The sequence below is a fragment of the Culicoides brevitarsis genome, chromosome 1, assembly GCF_036172545.1.
Source record: "Culicoides brevitarsis isolate CSIRO-B50_1 chromosome 1, AGI_CSIRO_Cbre_v1, whole genome shotgun sequence".
NCBI lineage: Eukaryota > Metazoa > Arthropoda > Insecta > Diptera > Ceratopogonidae > Culicoides > Culicoides brevitarsis.
In genome coordinates, this window is record NC_087085.1 from 31,431,064 (window position 1) to 31,458,689 (window position 27,626).

General features: G+C 28.5%; 4 protein-coding genes across 4 annotated transcripts; 3 read left to right on the forward strand and 1 right to left on the reverse strand.

Annotated features, from left to right (window-relative positions):
* Positions 1-1,458: 1,458 nt before the first annotated feature.
* LOC134837640 (dynactin subunit 1-like) lies at positions 1,459-25,869 on the forward strand. Its single transcript, XM_063853023.1, is given in 21 exon segments — positions 1,459-1,547; positions 1,722-1,819; positions 1,886-1,983; positions 2,042-2,178; positions 2,314-2,340; positions 2,860-2,910; positions 3,062-3,133; positions 3,216-4,387; positions 4,390-5,070; positions 6,089-6,959; positions 7,018-7,363; positions 7,429-7,662; positions 7,719-7,735; positions 8,514-8,524; positions 9,416-9,681; positions 12,712-12,923; positions 12,975-13,136; positions 13,843-14,090; positions 14,154-15,829; positions 25,053-25,226; positions 25,286-25,869. Coding segments are annotated over 20 exon segments (7,035 nt in total). The 5' UTR covers positions 1,459-1,547; positions 1,722-1,740; the 3' UTR covers positions 25,787-25,869.
* Positions 8,663-9,920, reverse strand: LOC134827489 (ankyrin repeat and SAM domain-containing protein 6-like). Its single transcript, XM_063840161.1, has 3 exons — positions 9,753-9,920; positions 9,111-9,682; positions 8,663-9,052 (listed from the first exon to the last, which is right to left on the reverse strand). Exons 1-3 carry the CDS (start codon positions 9,763-9,765, stop codon positions 8,933-8,935), a joined length of 705 nt encoding a protein of 234 aa, XP_063696231.1. The 5' UTR covers positions 9,766-9,920; the 3' UTR covers positions 8,663-8,932.
* LOC134827190 (small VCP/p97-interacting protein) lies at positions 10,995-11,693 on the forward strand. Its single transcript, XM_063839761.1, has 3 exons — positions 10,995-11,163; positions 11,220-11,363; positions 11,420-11,693. Exons 1-3 carry the CDS (start codon positions 11,071-11,073, stop codon positions 11,432-11,434), a joined length of 252 nt encoding a protein of 83 aa, XP_063695831.1. The 5' UTR covers positions 10,995-11,070; the 3' UTR covers positions 11,435-11,693.
* On the forward strand, positions 11,890-12,688 carry LOC134827490 (UPF0669 protein C6orf120 homolog). The gene is made up of 3 exons (XM_063840162.1): positions 11,890-12,002; positions 12,075-12,262; positions 12,320-12,688. Exons 1-3 carry the CDS (start codon positions 11,982-11,984, stop codon positions 12,660-12,662), a joined length of 552 nt encoding a protein of 183 aa, XP_063696232.1. The 5' UTR covers positions 11,890-11,981; the 3' UTR covers positions 12,663-12,688.
* Positions 25,870-27,626: the final 1,757 nt, after the last annotated feature.

Genomic DNA, 27,626 nt, shown 5'->3' on the forward strand with positions numbered 1-27,626 from the left:
TTTAAAAATTTATAAAAAATAATAAAAAAATATTTTTTTAATTTAAAAAGTTAAAAAAAATAAATAAAAATACGCTTTTATTCCTTTTTAAAATAAAACCGAAAACTTTTATAATTTTTTTCGTTTTTGGGGGAAATGTACAAATATCTACACACTCTGTATGATAAAATATATTGAAGTTTACATTTTTCTCTCATTTTTTTTCAAACATACGTGTGTGTGTGCGTCAATGTAAATACTAACCACCCTCGCGCCTCATACCACGCACGACTCCTTCTACTACACACTTCGTATATTTTTTTCCATTTTTTTTGTAAACTTTTTTCTACAAACAACAATTTCAAATGCAGTTGTGTGTGTTTGTCTCGTACAACTTGTGAAACCATATGATTTTCGGTTTCTCTCTTCTCTCTGCGCATTCACCCTCATAAATTTCCATTTTCTTTTGGCAAACAAGCGGCTTCGTGCATGGACATGAAGAAAGTGAAATTGTAAGTAAGACATAAATAAATGTCGGCGAGAAAGAGAGGAAATTGCACGGAAGCACGTGGAATGAGAGCGAAATTGCCGGTTTTTTAAGTTGAGTTTTTTATTTGAAAAAAAAAAAAATAAATAAATTAATTTATTTTAAAATTAAAATAATTAGGTAATTAAAGAAATAATTAATTAAGAATTTATTTAGAATAAATAAAAATAAAAAAAAATAATCTCGATAAATAAATAAATTAATAATAATTAAATTATTAGAAAAATATTATTTTCATTCAAAAGCTGAAAAATTTATAATAAAAAAAATAATAAATAATTAAAATTAATTAAAAAAATTAAAAACAAATATAAAATTAATTAAAACTAATAATTTTGATTTTTATGAATATTTTTTTTTTAAATACATCGACATTTTAATTTCTCTAGAAGAAAAACAGAAATTTAAATAAAAATGAAAAAAAAACATTAAATGAAAATATTTTAAATTTTTTAAAGAAAAAATCATTAATGAAACGTTTATTCAAATAAAATTTCGAAATTTTAATTTATTTTATTTTAATTTATTAATTAATGAATTTATTTATTATTTTATAAATTTATTAATTTATTTTTAATTTATTTCATTAGTTGATTTATTAAAAATACATATTAATCTTGTCTCTTATTTTATTAAAATAATTATTATAACAAAAAAATCAAAAAAGTAATTTTATTAAATTAAAAAATCTTTTAATGAATAATTAGGTTAGAAAAAGAAAAAAAAAATATTTATAAAAATAAATATAAAAAAGTTAAATTTTATATTACTAAATATTTAATTTAATTCATAATTTAATTTATTTTTAATATTTGTATTTTTTTTAAGTAATTTCTTACCGTTATTTACGTAAAAGTTTACACAGGTTACTCTATGACGTCATCAATTCGTGGTTTACATGAAACGTCAAGCAATCAGCTGTTCAAACGTCAATTCATCGCCAGCAACAACAACATTGGTGAAAATTTGGCAAAAATATTAAATTTAAAGTAGAAAGTCTGAACTTTTTTAAATTTTGATGGTAAGAAATTCAAGAAAAACTGAGTCTTCATCGAACATAATTGGAGATTTTCCTTCAAAACTGTTATTTTTCACTAAAATTTCGATTACATATTTCTTCACTTATTTGTTGATGTCATCCATACACACACCCTCACTAAAAAAAATTATGTTTATTGATTTTATGCTTTTTTAGGTAAAAATATCGCCGAAAAATGTCTGAAAAATATCTGAAAGTCGGACAACGAGTGGAAATCTCAGGAAAAGAAGTCCACGGAGCGATTGCTTATGTTGGTGAGTCATTTGCCGAAAGTTACACGTATTTGTGTGTTGCAAATTTTTTTTTATTATGGATTTCAGGTCTCACCAGTTTCGCAACAGGAAAATGGGTTGGAGTCAAATTAGACGAGCCAAAAGGGAAAAATAATGGAACCATCAAGGGACAAACTTATTTTACTGTAAGATTTTTAAAAAATTTCTCATTTTTCATCGAATTTCATTAAAAAATTTTTTTAGTGTGAAGAAAATCACGGAATGTTTGTCCGATCATCACAATTAGTATTTTTGGACGATAATGACGTTCCGATTCCCGATGCTAACAAGGAAGTAGCAACGCCGGATGAGAAACCACGTTCGATTTCACGTCTCAGCAGGTAAATTTCGTTAATATTTGACCTTTTAACAGTAAAATTCCTTTCTCTATGGTGTATGTGCACTTCCTTTCCTGTATTTTATACTGATTAACAACAATCTTTCTCACATAAACACAAAATTTCCTCGTAAAACAGTGTCAAACGAGGTCCGAACAAGCAAAAGTAAGTGCTGGACGCTCTTTTTTTGTGTCAGAAATTCATTTTTTAAATTTTTCTTCCTGTTCACGTACTAAAAATTCACGGATAGATAGCTTTCACGTAAAAAACCGACCTATAGAATAGTAATTGTGTGATTAGAGTGTCCCTTTAACAACTTTTCATTACATTTTTCTAACAAAAATTTACTGAAATTGTCCTTTCCTAGCATAGAAACGATCAAATATCACTTTATTTTTAATTTTCCGCACTTGTGATGATGGGCTCGTGTTCCGCCGGTTGAGAAAATTTAATTATTTACGAGAAAATACGGTTTTTCTAATTCGGTTCGACGTTATTAAAGCTCATTGTTGCTTGTATGGCTTCCTACCATCACTTCACCACACGCGATAACACTAAACACCACATTTTTAGCATTCAAGTTCACACTCGCTTTCCATAAATTCACTGAAAAATACATTTTCTTCGTTTTTAATTGAATTCTGAGCGAGAAAGATATTCATTTAATTATTTTTCATCATGCAGTGCTGGATCTATGAAGTCATTGACGTCAATTCCTGCAGCGAAACCAACATCGTAAGTGATTTTCTTCTAAAAAAATAATAAAAATCATTAAAAATAATCCTTTTTTAACAAATATTAATAAAAAATTTCTGTAAAAAAAAAATTTTCTAATCATAACTAACCACTAACTTTCTATTTCATGCATGAATTTCCCGAAAAATAGCGTTAGAAGGAAATCGCCCATTAAGAATTCGACTAAAAGGAGTATTACTAACCTAACACCTTCGACTTCGAGGTTATTATCCTAAAAAAAATTAACAAAAAATTAATTTTTTAAATATTTTTCAATTTTAATGCTTACTTTTTTACTCCAACAGCTCTCGTTTGTCACTTTCAAGCAGTCGTCAGAGCCTTGCAGGTTCCCGTACGCAACTTTCTCCGCCAGAAAAGGACCAAACGCCTCCAAAAGCGGCACCCGTCAGCTCTAATCCAAGCTCTGCTGAGAAAGAAAGTCTCAACGTTTCTCGTCGCCCGACGCCAAGCGCCATCAGCAGTCCTCCCGATTCGCTCGTGACATCAAAACGCGCCTCGTTTGTCGAAACAAATTTCTTCGAACCCTTGAAAATTCCCCAATTCACGCCAGGTCCCGCAACAACAACGCCAATTATCACGTCCGAGGATAAGCTGCATGCGATGCAACAACAACAAGAAATCGACGATCTCAAGAAGCAAGTGGTCGATTTGACGGAAAAATTGGAGTTTCAGAAGAACAAACGGGCGGAAGATCGCGAAAAATTGAAGGAATTCGAACGATTGGCGACGCAATACGAACAAGCGCAAGAATTCAAGTCGAAAATCATGGATGCTCAAACGTCGTTGCAGCGAGAATTGCAAAGGGCACGACATGAGGCGAAAGAAGCGATTGAGGCACGTGATCGGCATATCGAGGAAATGTCAGAATTGACGGAAAATGTCGAATTAATCACGTTAGACAAGGAAATGGCGGAAGAAAAAGCGGAAACACTTCAACTGGAGTTGGATTTGATGAAGGAAAAGGTCGAAGAACTGACTCTCGACTTGAATATTTTGCGCGAAGAGATGAAGGAACGTTCCGTTACGAGTACCGATGGCTCGGGCATCACAAGTTACGAATATAAACAGCTCGAACAACAAAATGCACGACTTCGCGAGACTTTGGTACGTTTACGGGACTTGTCAGCGCACGACAAACACGAAATTGGCAAGTTGCAGAAGGAATTGGACAACAAAAAATCCGAAATTGCCGAACTTCAACGCACAAAAGAAAAGTTATCGGCAAAAGTTGACGAGTTAGAAGCTCAAGTCGTCGATTTGCAGGAACATGTCGATGCGGCGTTAGGTGCCGAAGAGATGGTTGAACAACTTGCCGAGAAAAAAATGGAACTCGAGGATCGCATCAAGTTACTCGAAGACGAATTCATGGAATTGGAGGCTTTGGAGGAAGTTCACAACCAAATTATCGAGTCAAATCACGAGTTGGAGCTCGAAATCCGCGAGGAGCTTGACATGGCAAAGCCGCTCGTCGTGAAGCGCTTCACGAAAAAGATGCCGCATTGGAAACTGTCATGGATCGCGACCAAACAATCCTGAAATTCCGTGAACTTGTGCAAAAACTAAACGAACAGTGTCAAGAATTGCGGGAAAAAGTGAATTCCGACGCGAATAAACCCTCGTCGAAGGATCTCAGTGAAACGATTGACTTCAAACAAGTATTTGCCGAGTCGAAAGCTCATACCCGAGCCATTGATTTGCAATTGCGTCAAATTGAGCTCACACAAGCGCATGAACATTGCAAATATTTGCTCGCTTACATGCCAGAGAACTTTTTGGCGCGCGGAAATGATCATGACGCGATCTTGGTGATACTTTTGGTGTCGCGTTTGGTCTTTAAAGCGGGAATTGTCGTCAGTTCGGCACGCGATCGATTCTCGCCCGTTGCTACAATCGATCGAAACGCGATTTTGAATGAACATGATGTGCATCGTTTTAGTTTTCGTTCGAGGCTTTTGCATCACATTCATAATTTGCAGTCAGTTATGCATCAATTCTTGTATGCTTTAGGGGCTTGTTCGCCAGATACGCTGCTGAAAATTGGCGGTTCGTTGCCCGAAATGATCGCGCAAGAAAAAACGTTGGATGGAATCGTTGAGCTGCTGAAAAATAATCAGCTGGATGAGAATTCGTCGACTGATAGTAAGTTTTTTTTTCTTATTTTTTATTTAAATTTTGCAAAAAAAAAGGCATTTTCGAATTTAAAATTTTCGAAAAAAAATTCATTTTCGAAAAATGTGATTGATTGATAAAATTTTTAAAATCTTTCATATTCAATTTTAGAAAAATTTATTTTTAATTATCGAAAATAATAATTCGTAATTCAAAATTATGATTTTGAATACAAATTTTCGAATATTGATGTTTTTTAAATTTTCGAAAAAAAATAATTTTTAAATGAAATTCTTGAAATTTAATAAACAATTATTCAAAACAAATTTTGAAAATAATTTTTTCGAATTCAGATTTTCGTGATTAAAATATTTCTCATAAGATTCATCAAAGAAAATTTAATTTCAGGATTCGAAAATTTGTGTTTCGAACATCGTTTATTTTTTTTTCCGAAAAATTAAATAATTATTTTTAATAAAATTTAAAAAATTCATATTCTATTTTCGAAATACAAATTTTCGAATTTCAAATTTTCGAAAAAAATTGATTTTCGAAATAAAATTTCTAGAATGCTAAAGTCCTAATGAGAATTTTTCGAAAGTTTTCGAATATTAATTTTTTTCGAAATACGAATTTTCGAATTTTATAGTTGACTTTTTTAAATTAATTATTTCGAATCTTTAAAATCAAATTTATGATAATTCAGATCTTCGTGATTAAATTATAATTTTTCTTAAAATTATTTTTTTAATTTTCAAAAATCTGAATTAAGAGATAAATTCGAAAATTTTTATTTCGAAAATCGATTAGTTTATTTTGAAAAATTTCAGGTTTTCGAAATTGTTTATATTTAAAATAACCTCAATATTTTAAAAATTTAAAGAATTAATTTTCTTGAGTCTTCGAAATTGTGGCTTTCTAATAGTTTATATTCTATTTTCGAATTCAAATTTTCGAACAATATTTTTCGAACTTCAAATTTTCGAAAATTTATTTTTTTTTTTAAATTCGTTACCTTTATGATGATTTTCTATTTTTTTTTTCACAGATCTTGAAAAGTGCGTCGCTTTCTTCCACGCCATGCACTCCGTCTTGCTCGCTGGCGAAAACTTAACGAACGAGACCCAAATGGTTCGCGATTACATTCAAGCCATTTCCGCAGCTTGCGATGCAATCTCCACAGATGCCAGTATTACGCAAACTCTCATAAATGGCGCCGATGCCACAAGCGAATCGGGTTTGTTGATGCAATTCATTGTGCAAAATATCGAATCGATCAAGCAACAAGTCAAACTCGTGAAACGTCGATTGCCCCAAGATGCGACAATTACCAAGTGCAATCTTTCGCCCAAAACTCTCTTGAATTTGCGCGCCATCTCGGAGAGTCTCAACAAAGTCATGAACGTTTTGTACACCGTGTCGAAGCAAACGATGCTCTACGTGAGTCTCGAGTCGGAACCTGACTCGACAATTCCTCACGATAAACTTTGGGAACATTTGTCGAACACGTGCGAACGCGTTTACGAACAAGAAGATTTGGGCCCCTCGCAAAATATCCGCGAAGTACTTAACAACACAAACCTGAATATTACTCAGCTGGCGCAATATTTGCTCGATCACGAATACGAAATTCAGTCGGCGAAGAATACGGACAAGACGAATCCTCCGATTTTCGAACGGGCGACTTTGGTGAAGAAACAAATGGAAGAAACGAAAACGCTGACGGCAACTTTGGAGAATCGCGAGGCCGAAATTCGTCAATTGAAGATGGCAGCGAAGTTAAAACAAAACGAATTATCGGAAATGCAAATCCGCAAAGACTTGGCGGAGAAAAAGTTGTCGGTGTTGCAAGTAGAATTGCAAGCAAGCACCTCAAAATTGCAGAAACAGTACGAAGAAGTCACGGAATTACTGAAAAAGTAAGATTTTTTACGAAATTTTGGTAAAAATTAATTAAAATTTAATTTTTATTTTTAGAAAAGAGAAGGAATTCGAAGAAACAATGGACCACTTGCAAAACGACATCGACTCTCTCGAACTCGAGCGTAGCGATTTGCGTGACAAGCTCAAAAATTACTCATCCAGCAGCAAAAAAGGCGATCTCAAGACAACTACCGTACTCGATATTAGTGCCAGCTCTCCGTACATCGCACAAGAGTTGTCGTTGCTTAAGAAGGCATACAATGACGAACGCGCAGAACGTCTCAAACTCCAAGCGAGTGAACTCAAGAAAGTTTTGGACAACTTGGAGCCCATTTACGTGCCGAAACCCAAGGATAATCGCATTGATGAGCTCCAAAAACAATTGCACAAAGTGAAATATGTAAGATTTTTTTATTTTTTAAAAAAAAATTTTCAAGAAAAATCATAAAATTATTTTTTTTATAGGATTATGTTATGTCATTAGTCAAAGGAGGTGAAATTCCGAAGGCAAAAACGAAACATGCAAATCTCTCGAAACTCATAATGGACAAGCAAGAACAACAGAAACAACTGAAGCAAGAGGTAAAGGCAAAAGTTGAGTTCTTGGCGGCGGAAATAGTGAATGAATATATCCAGAGGAAGCCATTTAGGGCGAACAAAGGGGATTTTGCACAATTTCCATCAAATGAGTTGTCAAAGGTGAGTTAAAAAAATATTTTTGTCAATTTAAAATGTGAAATTTTTCATTTTTAAAGGTTTTTAGAGTTGAATTGTAATATTTTTGAACCGAAATTGGTACGAATTATTTTTAAAAATTCAAAAATTGCTTAAAAATTAAGGTTTTAAAAAAAATTTTGACATCTGTCAATTTTAAAATTTTTTTTTTGACATTTATTTTATTAATTTTGATTTTTCAAGGGTTTTTTCTTTGTAATAATTTTGAAGTTCAACTTTAAACAAAAAATTTTAGTAAAAAAAATGTCAAAAAATTTGGAAAAAGTTTAAAAATTAATTACTGAAAAAAATGAAATCAATAAAAATTGGTTTTCAAATAAAATTTTGAAACTAAGGATTTTGAAAAATTTTTATTTTGTCCCCCTATTTTAAAAAATTTTGGACTATCAAAAATTGACAGCTGTCAATTTTTTTTATTTTAAAAAATTAAAAAAATACCAAAAAACTTTTTGAAAATTGTTTTTAAAAATTTTTACGTCAATTGACAGCTTATTTTTAAAAAAAATTTTTGGAGCGGCTTTTATCGTAAATTTCATTTTGAAATAACGAGCTATTAGTTGAAAAAAAATTAATTTGAACGAAAAATCTGACATTTGTCAAAATTTTCATTTTTTTAAAATGTCAAAAATATGACAGGTGTCAAAAATTTTCAAAAATTTTAATTTTTTTAATCATATTTTGTGTTGTTTTTAATTAAAATAATTGGAGTTAATTCTAAAAATTGTTGAATTTCTTATTAATTTGTTGTGAAAAGTGTCAAATTTTCAACCTCAAATTTTTTTAAAATAATTTTTTTGTTTTTTTCTCATTTACAGGCGTTACATTAGTTCAACTAGAATCATCAAATGATACTGGATATTAAAAAATAATATTTTTTTTTTATTTAAAAGCTTAAAATTTAACAAAAACTGCTTATTATTGCTGTATTTATGATAAAAAATAAATAAAAAAATCAAAAATAAAATTTTTCGTTAACAATATTTTAATTTTTTATTATTTTTTTTTAAATTTCAAACATTTTTTTTCTTGATCATGCAATCGTTTTTAAAAATATTTAACAAATTTTGAGTTGGTCAATCATTCGATGTATAAAGAAAAGGAACAATGAGGAATCAAACATGGACAAACTCAAAATTTTCATAAGGAAGCTCTGCTACTCTTTTTTTTTTTTTTTTGAATAAAAGTTAAGAATTGGGGACAAATTAAATAAAGTTTGGTTAAAAAAAATACGGAATTATTTTAAAAACTGATAAGTTTCGACAGCTTTTATGATTTCGCGGCGTTCATCGGGATCCATGATGCCAATGGAGATTAAGTCATTGTCATCTAGTGTCAAAAATGCTGCGATATTTATCTGAAAATTATTTTTTTTAATAATTTTTTAAAATTTTTTTATGAAAAATTTTTTTTACCTCTTCACTTTCGAACAAATTAATAAATTTAGTCATTCCAATCTCCTTGAGGATCGTGTCCACAGTGAATTTATGCTCAAAATCCGATGTATTCAGCTTGTTGTTGTCTCTAATGGTTGTCGGAGTAGGTGGCAACAAGAACATCGTTCGACGCTTGTGTGCTTTTTCTCGTTCCGAAGTCATTTGTTTCGCAATTCCGGCATTTTTTCGATAATTGTGCGTAATGACAAACGTGGAGCCATTCGTGGGAGTCTGAGGACTCGCAGTTATTGCGTCAGTGGACAAATTCGCGTTAATCGTAAAAGTTTTGTCGCACGACGATATCGACGAGGACGAATCATCGGCCGCTGGCTCCTCAGCGATAGTCATTTTGCCGATTTTCTTGATGATGGGCGAAATATTTGGCGACTTGACGAATCGACTGCCCGGCGAAAAGGTACGCGTGTTCAGATTATTTGTCTTTTTGCGCCATTCGACACTTAACAACGAGTCATTGGACGAGTTGAAGGGAGATCCGTGGAAGAAACTCTCACTTATTCCGAGCATTGGGGTGATGGGAGAACTTTTGAAGGCTGAAAATTGAGGAAATTGTCGAAAATTCAGCCATGTGCTTTTCAGAGATCTTCCATTTTCGGTACTTACATGTGTTTGCCATGATAAATTCCGGTACAAGCGTTGTCGTTTTCCTAATTTCTAAAGATTTGAATGGTCCTGCACACTTTTTTTGCTTTAAATCACGATAAAAACGAAAAAACTTTAAAATTTCACCGATCTTCGGGAGAGCTTGGGTATCTGACTGAACTGACACTTGCTAATTCAAACGATTGAGATGAATTATAGATGGCGCTTTTTAAAATGGAATCGCCCGCATGCTAATTCAAGTTACACTGATCCCTCTACTATATCGATATTTTGGGGAAAATACCAAAGAGATAAAGTAGAAATCCAATTTTTAAATAAATTTATAAATTTTCCTCAATTTTTTTTGTTTAAAGCATCTTAAAAGATTTTTTTTGTCACTCTTAAAGTGGGTTTATTTAAAAAAAATATATTTTCTTCCAAAAAAACTATATTTAATTCGTAAAATTAAAATAATATTTTTTAAAATTTAAAAAAATTTTTTTTTTAAATTTTTATTAATTTTTTTAAATTAATTTTTTATTATTTTAATAATTAATTTTTTAATTTTATCTTTTTATTAAAATAATAATTTTTTTTAATTTAATTAATTATTTTTTTTTCTCATATATTTTTATCTATAATAAGGCCGCTCCAAATGAAACTCAATAGTTTTGTCCGATGCCCCATTTTATATTCGAAAATCCGATGGGGCAAAATAAAAAAAAAAGTTAAAAATTTCATCAAAAATTAACGATTTTTGGTGTATTTTCATAATTTTTCAACAAATTTTCAAGAAAATTTTTCAATTTTTAGTAGTTTTTGTATTCAAAATCGTTTCAACATAAAATTTTCTTTAAAAAATAATTTTCATGAAAATTATTGAATTTTTTTTCAAAAATAAATTGACAGTTAGGTATTTTTATGATATTAATTTTTTTAAATTTTAATTAAAATGTTTTTAAATCAATTTTTAATACACAAATATCAATGTTAAAAACTCAAAACAACAAAAATTTTAATTAAAGATCAAAAATTTTTTAAAAATTTGGCATTTTGTATGAAAAAAAGTATTTCAAAATTTTTTATTTTTTTTTGCCCCCCCCCCCATTTTTATTTCAAAAATTTTGGACAAAACTATTGAGTTTCATTTGGAGCGGCCTAAAAGATTTTTTCAAAAATTTAATTTCTCAAAAAAAAAAAGTTAAATAAAAAATTAAATCGAGATGAAATATACAAGAGGCTTCAGTGTACTTCAATATTTGTCAACAAAAGAAAGAAAAAAAAACAGAAAAATATCAAAATTACCTGAAAACCCGTAAAGAATAGTACAAATCACGCCATGGGAAACTTGTGTGACTCCTGTTTCGGAAATCAACGCGAAGAACTCATCGAAGATATTGATCCCGAAACGAGACGACAACAAGCCTTAGAAGTGCGTAAAATATTCCTTATCAAATTTTCATGTTTTTCACTAATTTTCTCCTGTAGGCAGCAGAACGCAGACGACAAGAAACCGAAAACCGAGGGATAAAAGACCCAGAAAAGGTCAAAAGAATGGAGGAACGTTCACGAAGATTGGAACAGATGGAAATCGAAGCAGCAAAAAAGGGAATGGGACAAGCAGAGTTGAGAGTAAGTGACTTGTTTTCATGGAAAATGAAGAAAAATTAACAAAATTTTTATTTTAGTGGACTCAAGACTAAAAAAAATGCCATGTGGAAAATCGAACAATCATCAAATATAAACCAAAGTAACTTTTCTACGTATAATTTGTCGCTAAAGGCGAAAAAAATTTGATGAAACTCGTATTTTGACGATTCTATCGCATATTTTGTATACTATTTACTACTTAGTAAAGCGCATTTGGATGAATTGTACTTGAATGACTATCCTAAAAAATTTTATTTTACATTTTTATTTAATATTATTATGAGAGTTTTGAAATTTTATGCTATGGAAATAAAGCAAATACTGTTGAATGTAAAATTTTTCGATTTTTTAAGCAATTTTTTGGTGATTTTTTATACTTGAAAAATTAAACTGCCAAAAATTTCAAAAAATTAGTTCGAAATTTGACCGTTAGAGGGAGATTTGATGTAAACAAATAAAAATTGGATGAAAAATTATTAAAAAAAAATTGAAAAATCTCTGAAAATAGGTAAAAACAAGTCAAAGAAAGAACTGAAAAAGGTTTAGGAACAGGTGAACTCTTGAATAAACCTCGAAAATATTGCATGACTTCTCTTGGTGATGGATAATCGATTGATTTTTGTGAGTGTCGTTTTTGGATTTCACGAAAAAAAATTAATTTCACAACTTTACGTTAAAATTTTTCTATTTTAGGCGATAATATTAGTGTTGGTTACTATTAAATTCAAAATTTACCAAAATAGTGTCGAAACGCAGAACGTAGAAGACGTTGCCATTGCCGGATTTTTGTATAAAGAAATCTCCGGCGAAATCGGGAGTTCTCATTTTTACTACAAAAAGATCGAGGAAGGAAAGAATTTTTATTTGATTCTCGAGTCGGAGTGAGTTTTCATGATTTTTTCATAAATTTAAGCGATTTTTATCGATTTTCGTTTCAGAACCGGTGACACCGATCTCTACATTTCATACAAAGACTACCCAAAAGTTCAGGCAACGTCACACGATTACAGTTCCTACTCTTGCGGCGTCGAGCAAATTCCTCTAGAGAACAAACGTCCTGTGTTTATCGGCGTTTTTTGTTACAGCCAATACGAAAATTGCACATTTCACCTTGAAATTTACAAAACAAATATCGATTTGAGCTCGCACGCTAATCGACACACCGTGGAACGGGTAAATGATCGCGACACCGAATCGTCGAATAAGCTGAACGGTTTCAAAATTATTCTCTTCAGCTTGTTGAACATTTTGTGGGAGGCGTCACTGAATATTTTTCTTTAAAGGTCTGAGCAATTTTTTCAAAAATTTTTAAAATTAGAAAAAAATTTAAAAAATGGAAGAATTACCATCGACATCTGCAGAAAATGATGAAAAAAGTCAAAAATCGTCGGAAATGGAGACAAACGAGGATGAAGACAAGGAACTCGCGAATTTAGTAGATGCGGAAGAATTTATTGAGAAAAATGGCGTTGGGATGTTGGAGTTTGAGAAACAAATGTTTTTGGATGTTTTGCATTCGGATGCTTTGGTTGTGTGTGCAAAGTAAGTTTTGATGTTAAAAATTCTAAAAAAAAATAATTTTAATTTTTTTAGGGGAATTTCGTATGAACGAGTACTAGTGAACCTCTTAAAAGTTTATTGTGATCCAGGAAATTTAATTTTGGTCGTCAACAGCACGGATTACGAAGAAAAATTTTATAAAAAGGAACTTGACACTCATTTGGTGTACGAATCTTCAACAAATGCTAATGAAAGGTAATTTTATTTTAATATTTTTAGTCCATTTTTTCTTAGTTCTTTATGAAAAAATTCTAATTTTGATTGTAAAAAAATATTTTTTAGTCAAATATTCTTTATATGGTCTAAAATTTTCAATTTTGATACAAATTTATTATTTTTTGGTAAAAATTTTCTTTAATAAAATTATTTGTTTTTGGATAAAGTTCTCTTCGGATAAATGTAAAATTTTTTTTTCAAAAAATTTAATTAAGTTTTAATAATTGATAATATAATTTTTTTTGATAATTTTTAATTAAGTAGAGTTCAAAGTTTTATCGAAATTTCATAAAAAAATTTCACAGTTCAAAAAAAAAAAAAAAATTTTTTGAAAAAATGTTAAATTTTTGTAAAAAAAAAAATAAAATTTTTGTAAAAAAAAGTTATTAAAAAATTTAAAAATTATAATTTTTGTAAAAAAAAATTTTGATAGACATTCTAAATATTTAGCTGTTGATTTTTGTTTAAATTTTTTTTTCAATTATTTTTTTTTAATTTTTGCTTAAATTTTTCCGTTAAAATTTTTAAAAAAAAAATTTTTTTGTAAAAAAAAAAAATAAAATTTTTGTTAAAATTAATTAATTTTTCATTTAAATATTTTTTTTTTTGATTAATTCTTTTTTGCATCTTAAATTTTTATTTTTCCTTGTCAAAATTTATTTTCATTTTTTTTTAACATTTTCAGAGAACGCGTTTACTACCAAGGCGGCATCCAATTCATATCGACCCGAATATTAGTTGTCGATCTCTTGAAAAAGCGAATTCCCATCGAACTAATTACTGGAATCTTCGTTTTACGAGCTCACAAAGTCATCGAGTCCTGCCAAGAAGCTTTTGCACTCCGTCTTTATCGACAACACAACAAAACTGGATTCGTAAAGGCATTTTCCAACTTTGTCGAAGGTTTCACTCAAGGATATGGACATGTTGAAAGTAATTTTTTGTGAATTTTTTCTTTTAAAAAAAATAATTTTAATTTTTTTTCATGATTTTTAGAGGTCATGCGTAATTTATTCATCACTGAACTCCTGATTTGGCCCCGATTTCACGCTACCATCCAAAAATCCTTGAAACCGTTCGAACCTCAAGTCATCGAATTTCACTTGCCAATGACGCAAAAGATGACTCTCATCCAAACGTGCCTTCTGGACCTCATGGGATTCTTGGTAAAGGAGATAAAACGTTTAAATCGCTTTGCGGACCTCGAAGAATTATCCGTGGAAAATTGTGTCACGAAACAATTTGGAAAAATTCTTCAAAGTCAATTAGACACCATTTGGTATCGTCTCAGCTCGCAAACGAAACTTTTAATTGCTGATTTGAAGATTTTACGAAATTTAATGTTCGCTACAATTCATAACGATTCCGTCACTTTATTCGCTTTGGTGAAGCAATATCGAACCACAAACTATGCCTTAAAGAATTCTGGATGGATTTTACTCGATTCTGCCGAACAAATGTTTAATTTGGTCAAACAACGCGTTTACAACAAAGAAGGTGAATTCGATCCGGAACCGTGTCCCAAATGGAAAGCTTTATCCGACGTCTTGAGACTCGAAATCCCCAACGATATCAAAGAAACGATCAAAGCTGCGAAGAAAGAACGGAAAAAAATCGACAATTCCCCCGTAAAAGTGCTGATTTTGTGTCAAGATGCTCGCACGTGTTACCAATTGAATCAATATTTGACACAAGGACCCGAAAAATATCTTTTTTACTCGGCCATGAAGAACGACGTGACTTTACAAAAGTTGTCGAGTAACTATTTGAAGATGAAAAGTCTCGAACGGGATCGTACCAAAGTTCAAATTGAGAGTGTCGATGCTTATCGAGGCCAAAAAAGACAGGAAAAGTCCGTTAATGTTGATGAAAAAGCCTCGGGACCTTCTTTAAAGCAGCATTTCTTGAAGAAAAAAGCTGAAGAAGCAAAGGAACAGAATCAAGAATCAACGGAAAAGCAAGAAATGGAGGATTTACTGCTGAAAGACGACACAGAAGACATTTTTTATCGCGATTCCTACGTTCTTACCATGTCCCAAAAGGACGAAGTTGACTTAAATTTGGATGAAACGTTCGATACTTCCCGCTCAGACGATTTATTTTTCGAATCGTTTGCGGAAATGGAACAAATGGACATCACATCGGTAGTTGCGATGACCTCAAAGCCCCTTGTGTTCATCCAAACCTTCAAATCGGAGCAATATGGCTTCGTTGCCTTGGATAAAGTGCTCGACGAATTAAAACCGCGTTATATTATCATGTATCACTTGAATGTCACGGCAATTCGTCACATTGAGGTCTTTGAGGCACGCATGCAACGCGAACAGGAAGCACGATTAAAGGTCTTTTTCCTGCTTCACAACAAAACTGTCGAGGAACAAGCTTATTTGACGCTTTTAAGACGCGAAAAACAAGCATTTGAACTGTTAATTGGCACGAAACAGCACATGGTGATCCCAAAATATCAAGATGGCAGGTCCGATGACATCTTGGCGCAAATTCAGAAGGAAATTGCCGAAGAAGCGGGCACTTCGACACGCAAAGCTGGAGGTCAATTATCGCAAGCGGCACGAACAATACCAAAAATTATCGTGGATATGCGGGAATTTCGCTCGGATTTGCCCTGTTTGATCCATAAAAGAGGGATTGAAGTCTTGCCCGTGACAATAACTGTGAGTAAAATTCAATTTTTCTAAAATAATTTATTTTTTCATATTTTTTTACGTGAAATCCAAGCGATAGAAATAATGCCCGTTTTGACTGCTGTGATGCGCAAATACATTTCGAGCAAAACGACAACTCCAAGCATTCAAATTGTTGTTGTTTTTGGGTCTGCAATCGTATTTCGGGACCAAAATTGAAAAAGTGCAGGTTGAGTTTAATGGATTGTGTTTGTAACTCATGTTTTGCTTGTTGATGATAAAGACCGAATTTCTCATAGTCGGGTTCGGGCGTTTTTGATGAGCAACAAGGGCAAAAGCCTCGACGTCAGCTGAAGTAGTGCAAGTGTAACAAACGTGTCTGTTTTCGAAGGTTGCATGAGGGCATTGGGCCGATGAATTTTTTAGCCAAGCGATAAGTGAGGCGATAATGACGAAACCAATGATTTTTTGCATTTTTTTTTTTAATTTTTTAAAAAATTAATTTTTAATAATTTTTAAGATTTTGTATGAACTGGAAATACGGAAATCAAAAATAAAAAAGTAAACAAGACAACGTCAAATATTTTTGTGTACACAAGTGAAGTTACAAACACATGACGATATGAAAATTCTTTTGTTTAATTGTGTTTGTGAGAAATTTTGAAAGAATCGTTACAGATAAAATGTTTTATGGAATTTTAGTTACAAGTCGCCTTCAAAATATGAAAATAAAAATTTATTGATAAATTACTTTTATTTTTAATTATTATTTTTTAAAAATGATTATTTTTCTTATAAAATTACAAAAGACAAAAATTTCTATATTTTTTTAAAACGTTAAATTTTTAATAAAATATTTTCAAAGCCAAATTTTTCTAAAATTATATTTTTTATTTTTTTGATAAAATTTAAATTAAAATAAAAATTAATTTGATAATAAAAAATAAAATAATTTTTTTTCCAAAAATATTACAAAAAAATTCAAACTTTAAATTTTACCAAAATTAGGTAATATGCGTGATTTTTAAAAATTTTATTTTTCTCATAAAAATCTTGGAATGAAAATCTATTTGAAGAAATAAAATTTAAAAACTATTTCAATCACAAAAAAATATATATTTTTTAAATTTTTCGTTTTTGATCGAAATTATTTTCGAGAAAACTTTAATTAAAAAAAATAAGTTTAAAAATTAAAAAACGACAAAAAAAATAATTCTATTTGAAGAAAAATTAAAAAAAAAAATTTCTAACAAATTTTTAAATAAAATTTAATTTAAGCTAAAAATTAAAAAAAAATTATAAATTACTTTAAAAAAAATATTTATTTATTAAAATTAATTAATTTATTTATATTTTAAATAAATTTAATTAAAAAAAATTTCTTTTAAAATTTACAAAACTTTACGTTTTTTTATAGTAATAATGTCCATTTCCGGTATCATGAATTGCGAAATTTTTCTCCAATTTTCCACTCTTGAGAAAACTTTTTTGGAATTTTTTGAATAAAAAAAAAATAACCAGTTTAAAAAATATTTCGTATGTTTTTGTGGTAGTTACATTGTCAAATATTTAACTTGATTTTCTTCTAATTTGCATTTTATTTGAAAAAAATTTTGAAAAAAACTTTGAAGTTTAGAAAATAATACATATGTGAATAAAACACATATTGTCACATATGTGATATTTAATTTCTTTAAATTAATTTTTTAAAATTTTTTTGTCTTCTAAAATTACAATCAATTTTCAATTCTTGCAAAAAATTGTTTGATATCAAGGTTCAACTTTTTTCATTTTTAAATTAAAATTTATTCAAATTAATGATAAAATTTTAATTTTTAAAAATTTTAAAATTTAATAAACAAATTGTAGTAAATTACAGAAAAATGATATTTGTTTTGAAAAAGCTTTTAGAAATTGTTTTGTTGTTTATGATATTGTTCTGACATTGCATAAAAAGGCAAAAAATTGCAAAAAAAAAATAAATTATAAAATTTAAAATAAAAAAAATAAAATCAAAAATATTCTCATTTATTGAAATTTAACATTGTGTTCAATTAATTTATCACATCATTATTTTTGGAAATAAATTTAATTAAAAAAATATTTCTTTTAAAATTAACAAAACTTTAATGCAAAGTATCATTTTTATAGTAATAATGTCCATTTCCGGTATCATGAATTGCGATTACATTTTTCTCCAATTTACACATCCACTCTTGATATTTTGATCCTTTTTTCGCAAAGCACATGTACTTTGGAGCTGGTTTTCCAAACTTGCACAAATGTTGCTGATCAAGCCTGTATTTCATGTCTTCTGCGATAAAAATTGAAGTTTTACTCGTTTTTGATGCTTTTGGTCTCGACTTATGAGCTCGAAGTGCATAAGCTTCGACATCTTGAATTGTCTTGCAATGCGAGCAAAAATGTCTTTTGATGAATGTTTTATGAGGGCACGAAGCTAACGTGAGACTCAAAAATGCAAAAAATACAAGACTGACAATGAGGAGTTTGTTCATCGTGAAAATCTAAACTTGAATGATTTTTTAAAGAAAAAATTGTTTTTAAATTATTTTTTTGAATTTCGGACAACTGTTTCGTATTTATTTTGCATTGACGTTCTAAAGATTTTGTTTTTAATCTAAAAATTTGCTTTCATGTCAATCAAAACGAAAATAAAAAAAAAAAAATAAAATTAAAAAATGAATAAAATTTAAATAATTTTTATTCAAAAATTAAAATTTCAAGATTTTTAAAAAATTAATTTAATTAAATTATAATTTAATTAAAAAAATTTATTATTAATTAATTAAAAATTATTTTAAAAAAATTTAATTTAATTATTATTTAAATTTTAATTAAATTTTTAATTAATTAAATTAAATTAAAATTTTACGTTTAAATTCCAAAAAAAAATTAGGCATAAGTATCATTTCCATAGAAATAATGCCCATTTTGTCCGCTATGAGTCGCAATAACTTTATCCTTGAGCTTGCAATCCCACTGTTGGTAGTTCGTGCCTTGTCTCGGGAAGCAAACGTACTTTGGAGCGACAGTTTTGAACACGCACAAATTCTCGGCAGCATTAAAAGTGTATGTCATGGCGTTTGCGATGAAAATTGAGGCTTTACTGGTTGGCGAAGGACGAAGTTTGTGCGCCTTAAGAGCAAAGGCTTCGGCTTCAGCTTGACTATTGCCGCACGTGGTGCACAGATGACGCTTGAGGAACGTTGGATGGGGGCACGAAGCGATCGCGAGACCCAAAAATGCGATGAAAAACGTGACGACGAGAAGTTTAGCCATTTTGACGATCGAAACTCGAATGAAAGTGTTTTCAAAAATTATTTCAAATTTTATTTCGTGTATCGATTGACAACTGTTTTGTGTTTGTTTTGTACTTTATACCTTAGATAATATTTTTTGAGTGACTTAAGTTCGAATTGACATTGAAATGTTCTGTTTCCACGTGTCTCTTAAAATAAAAATTATTCCAAGTTGCATTTTTGTAAAGGCTTAAAAGGAATTGCTTACTGCAAAATCCACAAGAATGCACAGCTCCTATCAATATGTCGCCTTTGAACAAAAAAGACGTATTTTGTATTACTTCGTTTAAGGGTTTTGAAGGTTTCTTGTCTAAATTCTCGTAAATATTACGAGCACATTTTTTCGCTTCATTCAATAAAATTGTGAAATTCATTAGTTTTCTTCCTTTATTTGGTGGTTTTGTCTTCTTTTCCACATCAGAAGTTTCTTTAAAGACATCCGAAGGGTGAATCTCCAGATTTTCTTCACCTTCATTTTCAGAGATTGAACTTTCTTTGGCTTCTTCTTGCATTAAATCGTAATTTTTTGAACTTTCATCGACTTCCATTTCTTCCTTTTGCTCCTCTTCAACTTGATTCAATCCCAAATCGATCCCCAACAATTGGCATCCTTCCATAAAGTCTTCATAACTGTGAAGATCGAGTCGTATCTCGCCATTATAGATAAAATTCAAGATTTGTTTCAGCGTTTTGGGTTGAATTTCGGGCAAAATCAAGACTGGCAATTTTGATGAGTCAGCTGTTGATATTGTTTCCCATAAGAATTCGCTTGCACTTGCCACAATTAAGCGATGGCAGTAAAATTCGAATAAATCCGGTCCACATTTGATGATTAAATCGCAAGTGATGCACGTTTCGTCGAGTGTATCCTTGTAGAGTTCTTTGGTTAAAAGAATTGGGAAATTATTGTTCTTTATTTGTAATAATTCCGAATTCATTTTTGGTCGTTACACGCCGCGCTTTGTTTTTGTTTATAATAAGACCTGTCAGAATTTTCAGAGACGTAATGCGGTTTAATGGGTTTAGAAAAAAAATTAATTTTTAAATTAAAAAAAAATAAAAGAAATAAATAATTATTTAAAATTAAAAAAAAAATAATTTAAAAAAATCAGAAAAATTAAATAAACATTCAAAATTTTGCATAGTTTAATTTTTTAATTTAAAAATTAAATAAATAAATTTAAAATAAAATTTATAAAAATAAATAAAAATTTATTAAAAAGCTTTAATTTATTTAATTTATGAAAAAATTAAAAAATAAAAATAAAATCGGAAGAAAACAAACATTCTAAATTTTGCATAAAATGTATAATTTATTTTATTTTCAAACTTGGAAATTAAAATAATCAGAAAATTAAAAATATATGTTGATTTGATTTTTTGGATTAAATTTAAAAGTTTAATTACCTTTTTTTAAATTTATTAAAAAATAATAAGATAAAAATTTAAAAAAATAAATATTTAAATTCTTGCATAATTTTATGATTAATTTTTTTAAATTAAATTAAAAAATAAAAAAAAAATATTTAAAAAATTTTGCATAACTTAAATTTATGATTAAAAGGATTTAAATTTATTTTTAAAAAAAAATAATCAATTAAAAAATGATTTTTTTAAATTCCAAATTTTTGAATTTTTTTTAAAATTTTAATTTTTTTAAATTATGGCGAATAAAATAAAATAAATCCAAAATTTTTGAAAATTTTGGGGGGGGCAAAAAAATTGGCCGTTTTTTGAAATATTAAATATTGACAAATTTTAGCAAATCGTTGATCAACTTTTTTGTTGTTTTTTACCAATATTTTTGAAATTTTTAAATTAAAAATAGATTTTAAATTTTAATTAATTACTGAAAAATTAAATTTCATAAAAAATAACTGTCAAAAAAATTTAAAAAAAAATTCAGTAATTTTATAAAAAATTTTTTTAGAGAAAAAAATTCAAGTTAAAATATGATTTTCAAAACAAAAATTAAAATAAAAATTTAAAAATTTTTTTTGAAAAATTATGAAAATACACTGAAAAACGGTAATTTTTGATGAAATTTTTAACTTTTTTTTTTTATTTTGCCCCATTATATTTTCGACTTTTGTAATGGGGGATTTTCGTTTGGAGCGGCCTAATAAAAAAATAAAAAAAAAAATATTTAAAACATCTATTTAAATTTATGATTAAAAGGATTTAAATTTATTTTAAAAATAAAAATAATCAATTAAAAAATGATTTTATAATTAAAAAAAAAAATAATTATTAAAATCTTGCGTATTTTTAAAATTTAATTCTTTTTTTTTAATGTAAAAACATGTTTTTTTGATTAATTTGATGCCAACTTAAATATCTGAAAAATAGAAAAAAATACGAAAATTTTGAATTTTATTTTATTTATTATTCTTCAATGAATTTTTGAACTTTAAAGTGAGAAAAAAATGTTTAAAATAAATTTAATAGTGGCAAAAAAAAAAATATTTTGTAATTAAACTTAAATTTCCTGATTATTAACTTGAACAATCTCGCCCGGCTTGTTTTCTAACAAAACAATTTGTTCATTAACGTTCGATACTAATTTCTCCTTGGCGTCAAAAGATACTCGAAATCTAGCTTTGTGCACAGTTTCCACGTGTTTTTTCAAAATTCCATTGCTCCAAGATTCGTTTTGGTCCATCAACAAAATGCACGGTGCCTTGCAAAATCCGCAAACATGAGCAGCTCCAATCAACGTTTTCCCTTCAAAGACAAATTGCGTGTTTTCAACTACGGTATCGATCGGTTTCGGCAATTTTATGTTGATATTCTCGTAAACTTCGCGGACCGTTTGTTTCGCTTCCTTCAAAAAACTGTTGACATTCACGCGTTTTACGGATTTTCTCTTGATTGACGACTTTATCTCTTCGACCATTTCTTCTTCGAAGCCAATTTCGGAAAAGTTTCGCTTGAAATTCGGTTTTGTGGGAGTGACATGTCTTGGTTTCGGCTTTTTGACGGATCTCGGCTGCATTGGAGTGTTACTCGATGGAATTTGAACGATATTTTCTTCGGGAACTTCTCTAATGATGTCTTGTATTTCCGTTTCTTCGTAATTTTTTGTAACTTCAACAATTTCCGCCTCTTCGTTTTGCTCCTCTTCAATGTACGTCACTTCGTAATGGTCAACCTCCATTTTGCCCGATTCCAATTTGATGCCCAACAGTTGACAGCCTTCAATAAAATCATCGTAGCTGGTATCGTCGAATTGTATCTCGCCGTTGTAGATGAAAGTCAAGACATGTTGAAGTGTTTTCGGTTGAATTTCGGGCAAAATTAATACCGGAAGCTTCGACGAGTCGGATGAAGTTATGATTTCACACAAAAAATCGCTTGCGCTTGCCAGAATCCATCGATGGCATTTGAACTCCATTAGCTCCTCGCCGCATTTTATGACCAAATCGCAAGTGATGCACGACTCGTCGAGTGTATCCTTGAACAGTTCCTTGGTCAAAAGGTGCGGAAAATGATTATTTTTTACTTGCAGCAATTCCGAGGTCATTTTTGTTGCGGTTTGTTTTTGTGTCTGCTTCAGCAACTGTCAAAATGAGTTCAGGGACGTAGATAGAGAAAGTTCTAGAATAAAAAAAATTAAAAATTTTCATATTTTTTTAATTTTTAAAAATTTTTATTAAAATAATTGAAATTATTTCAAATTTTAATTGATTTTAAATTTAAATAATTAAAGAATTTATCCCATTTAATTAACAAAGTACGCCTCTGAATAAAAAAATGGAGGCAAAAAAATCACGAATTAGCAGAAAATATTATTAATTTGAATTTTTTGACCGTTAAAAATATTTATTCGATATAAAAAACATTTTATTTAATTTATTTTTTTGTTGATATAAACATTGGCATTTCGACAAAAAATATTTATTAAAATTATCAAAATAATTTAATTAATTTTTTTTATATTTTTCTTAATTTTAAAAAAATATCACTGAAAAAAATATAATTTAACTTTAATTTTTTTATTTAATTTTTAATTTTAATCAAATTTTATTTTAAATTATTTTTAAAATTTTTTATTTTTAAACAAAATTATTATTAGGCGAAAATATATCTTTTATAAAATTTAATTTTAAATTTTAAGATATTTAATTTTTTTAATCCATTCTGTAAATTTCATAATAACATAATTGATTTTTTTCATTTTTTGAATCATTTTCCTCCAAATACTTGGCATCATGGACTGTTTCAACGTGTTTTTTAAAAAAATCGCAATTCCAAGATCCATTTTGACAAAGTGTCAAATGGAATGGCTTGTTACAAAAACCGCAAACATGAACAGTTCCTATCAACGTGTTTTCTCTATAAACAAGGTGTGTATTTGCAACAACATTTTCTATTGATTTTTGAGGCTTTTTGTCAATGTTCTCGTAAATATCACGAACACATGCATTTGCTGCCTTCTGAAACTGGTTTTTTGTTACCCATTTTGTGGCTTTTCCCATTTTTGGTCCTTTCATTGGTTGTAGCTCGTTAGAATTTTTGACCTTTTCTTCAGTTTTTGGGCATTCATCAACTTTGGTCTCTTCATTTTTCTCTTTTTCTGTGACTTTGCACTCGTCAACTTCCATTTCGCTCGAATCCGAATTTTTTAATTTTATTCCCATTAATTGGCATCCCTCGATGAAATTTTCATAACTGGAATTTTCTAGCTGAATTTCGCCATTGTAGATAAAATTCAAGATTTGTTTCATCGTTTTTGGTTGAATTTCAGGCAAAATTAAAACTGGTAATTTTGACGATTCAGCTGTCGATAAAATTTTCCATAAATATTCGCTGGCACTTCTGATAATTAGGCGATGGCAGTAAAATTCGAACAAATCTGGTCCACATTTGATGATTAAATCGCAAGTGATGCACGTTTCGTCAAGTGTGTCCTTGTAAAGTTCCTTCGTCAAAACGTTTGGAAAATTATTATTTTTAATTTCGAATAATTCAGAGCTCATTTTGCTTGATGTTTATTAAAGAGATTGTTCAAATAAGTTCAAAGACTTAAACAAAAATGAAAAAAAAAAGGTTAAGATGATTTGTGAAGATATCAAGTGAAGTACGTCTAATGAATCATCAAATACCGAAAATTTTTCATTACTTGACGAAAAAAATCTAATAAAAAATCTTTAAATCTTATAAGATTGGAATATCCGAAAATTTTTGTATTAAATTTAATAATTCTTAAAAAAAACTTACTGTAAATTCCATTAAAAACTCAAAATATTTTATTAAAATTTAAAAAAAATAATATTAAAAAAAATATTAAAAAAAAAAAATTAAAAAAATATTTTTTTTTAAATTTAAATTTATTTTTTAATGAATATTTGAACTCAAATTTTGTAGAAAATTCAATATTTTTTAAAAAAATGTGAAAAATTAAAAAAAATATTAAAAAAAAAATTAAAAATTATTTTTAAAACATGTGAAAAATTAAAAAAAAATATAATTTTTTTTACAAAATTTGCGTTCAAATATTCATTAAAATTTTTTTTTAATTTAAAAAAAAATATTTTTAAAAATTTATTTTAAATATTATTTTTTTTTAATTTAAAAATTTTTAAAATTTTTATTGGAATTTAAAGTAAGTTTTATTTCAAGAATTATTGAATTTTATACAAAAATTCAAAATTTTATTTTAATTTTTTACATTTTTCAACGAAATTTTTAAAAATTATTTCAACACTATCAATTTCGATCGTCTCACTCAGTTACGATGGATTTCGCGCGCAATGCAGTCACGAGCCTTCATAAAATTCGGAGTGACATCTATCTCCTCCTTAAAAAAGTTGTTATTTTTCAAACAAATTTCCGTTAAAAATGAACAAAAATTACGAAATTTTATCAAAATTAAGCAAAATATTTTACTTTACACTAAAAATTAATTTCCATTAAATTTATTTTCATTGCAGATTGGAGATTACATTTTAACACCTGAAATTTGCGTGGAACGAAAATCAATATCAGACTTAATTGGATCCCTTGCTTCAGGTCGACTGTACAACCAATGCGTACAAATGTCTCGTTATTACGCAAAACCCATTTTGTTGATTGAGTTTGACAAAGACAAACCTTTTCATTTGCAGGTAAATATGAAAAAAACTCAATTTTAACGCAAAATTAATCAATTTCTTATTTTTTTTAGCGTCATTTCATGGTTTCCAACGACACAAGTTCCAACCTTGAAATTATGCACAAAATTCAGTTGCTCACGTTACATTTCCCAAAACTGAAACTTGTTTGGTCTCCGAGTCCTTATGCCACAGCGCAACTTTTCGAAGAGCTAAAAATCAACAAAGAAGAACCGGATCCGGAGACAGCAGTTGCTTTGGGGTCAGACGATGCCCTCAACGATCTCGATGTCATTTCGGAAAAATATAACCAGAATATTCATGATTTTTTGTTGAAATTACCGGGAATTAATTCTTTAAACATTGGAAGAGTACTGAAGCATGGCGGAAGCTTAAAACAACTCTTGAAACGATCCGAAGAGGAATTAAAAGAACTCGTTGGCAATTCAATCGACGCTAAATTACTTTACGATGCCTTACATGTCGAAGCAAAACCACCCAAAGACGAAGTTAAAGTAGGAAAAAGTACTCAACCGAAATTCAAACGAGGTTTCGGCGAAAAATTTAAGTCTTAAAAGTCATTTTTTGTAATGTGAATCCTTAAATCTAAATATTTTTTGTTTGTTTTTATAAAATAAATGTTAAATTTTTGCATCAAATAAATCTACATTAGAGTTAAATTACGTTTCTGCTAATTTCGTTAGATTAACCAACCATCACAATTACAACTGTGACTGGGTAAGACGGTACTTTATTAAGATTACTTTTGTAAATTAGTTTCAACACCAATTGGGAAATCATTATCATCATCATGAACATCATCGTTTCGTTGAAAGTAGACTCCTTAATCTTCATTCAACTGAAAATTATGAGGAAATTTATTTAACAGTATGGAGCAAAGGCAAGTTTTATGAGCATATGTGTCTATGAAGAGATGAAAATAAACAAGATTGATAAGTTAAAGTTACTTTTGAAAGTAGGTTTTCATGAATTTGCTTGAAATGAACACAAAAATTAAAGTATTTTTGCGATTTTGTGAAAAAAATGGAAAAAATTTTTAATCGATTTTAAAATTTTTTGTACAAAGCAACAGTTTTTAGTTGTTTTTCTGCCAAAATTTTAAGATTTTTTTTAAATAGTGGCTCATTTTTTTATGAAATTTTTATAATTATTTACAGTTTTTCCTTTTTCAGAGCTGCTTTTATTAAAACAGTAAAAATTTTTTTTAATTTTTAGAATATTTTTCGCTAAATTTTCAAAGTCTTGTATTAATTAAATTTAAATGAAAAATTACTAAATTATTTTTTTTTTTAAATTAATGAAAAATAAAAGAATGAAAAATTTTTTAAAAAATAAAATAATTAAAATTAAAAATTTTTAAAATTTAAAAATATTTTAAATTTTTTTTGGAAAACGAAAATTTAATAAAATATTTAAAAATATTAAAAAATTTAATTATTAATTAATAAATTAATTATTTTTAATAAAATATTAAAAATAATTTTTTATGAAATTAATTTATTTAAATTTAAATTTTTTATGAAAAATTTTTATTACATTTAATTTTTAATTATTTAATTGAAGTAATTTTTTTTCATAGCCAATTATTGATTTTTTTGTAATTATTTTTTAAATTTTTTTTTATTAAAAAAAAATTAATTAAATAAATATTAAAACTATTTTTTTAAAGATTTTTAGTAAAATTTTAAAATTATTTAAATTAAAAAATATTACAAATACAAACGTTAATAATTTTTTTTAAATAAAATTAATAATTAAAATTGAAATTTTTAATTAAGTTTTAATTGAAAGTTTTAATTTTAATTAAATTAAAAAAATTAAATAAAATATTTAAATTAAAAAATAAATTAATAAAATCCATTTTTCTCACAAAATAAAATTCAACATTTATGAGTCACAAAACCCAAAAACTTGTCAAACACTCAAAATTGTGTTAAGAAAGTAACATATTGCCGCATAAATTAATGAAGAAAATCGAATTTTCTAAACTTGCCCAAAACATATGATACCATTTTTCCTTCAAAATCCACAAAAGAAGAAAAATTCTCTTGAAAAACTCTTGACTTTTGTACATAAATTATCTTTTCATCTCACTCTTAAATTAACAAACAACAAAACAGCGACAGACAAAAGAATCAACTGCTCCTCCAACTGTTTCAACATGATTTCTTACTTTTGTTCTTTACAACCCGTGCATGTCTTTCTCGTCTTCTCTCTGGCCTTAACGGAGCACGAATCCAACAAAAATGAATAAAAATGTAGACGAAGAACGCGTGTTGTCATGAAAAATGTTCTCTTTTATTTTCATTGTTTTTCCCTCCTCCTCCTCCTCCTTCTTCTTCACGGGTTTTTCGCTCGTCTTGTTGCTGAGTGATGTTCTCGGAAACGAAATGA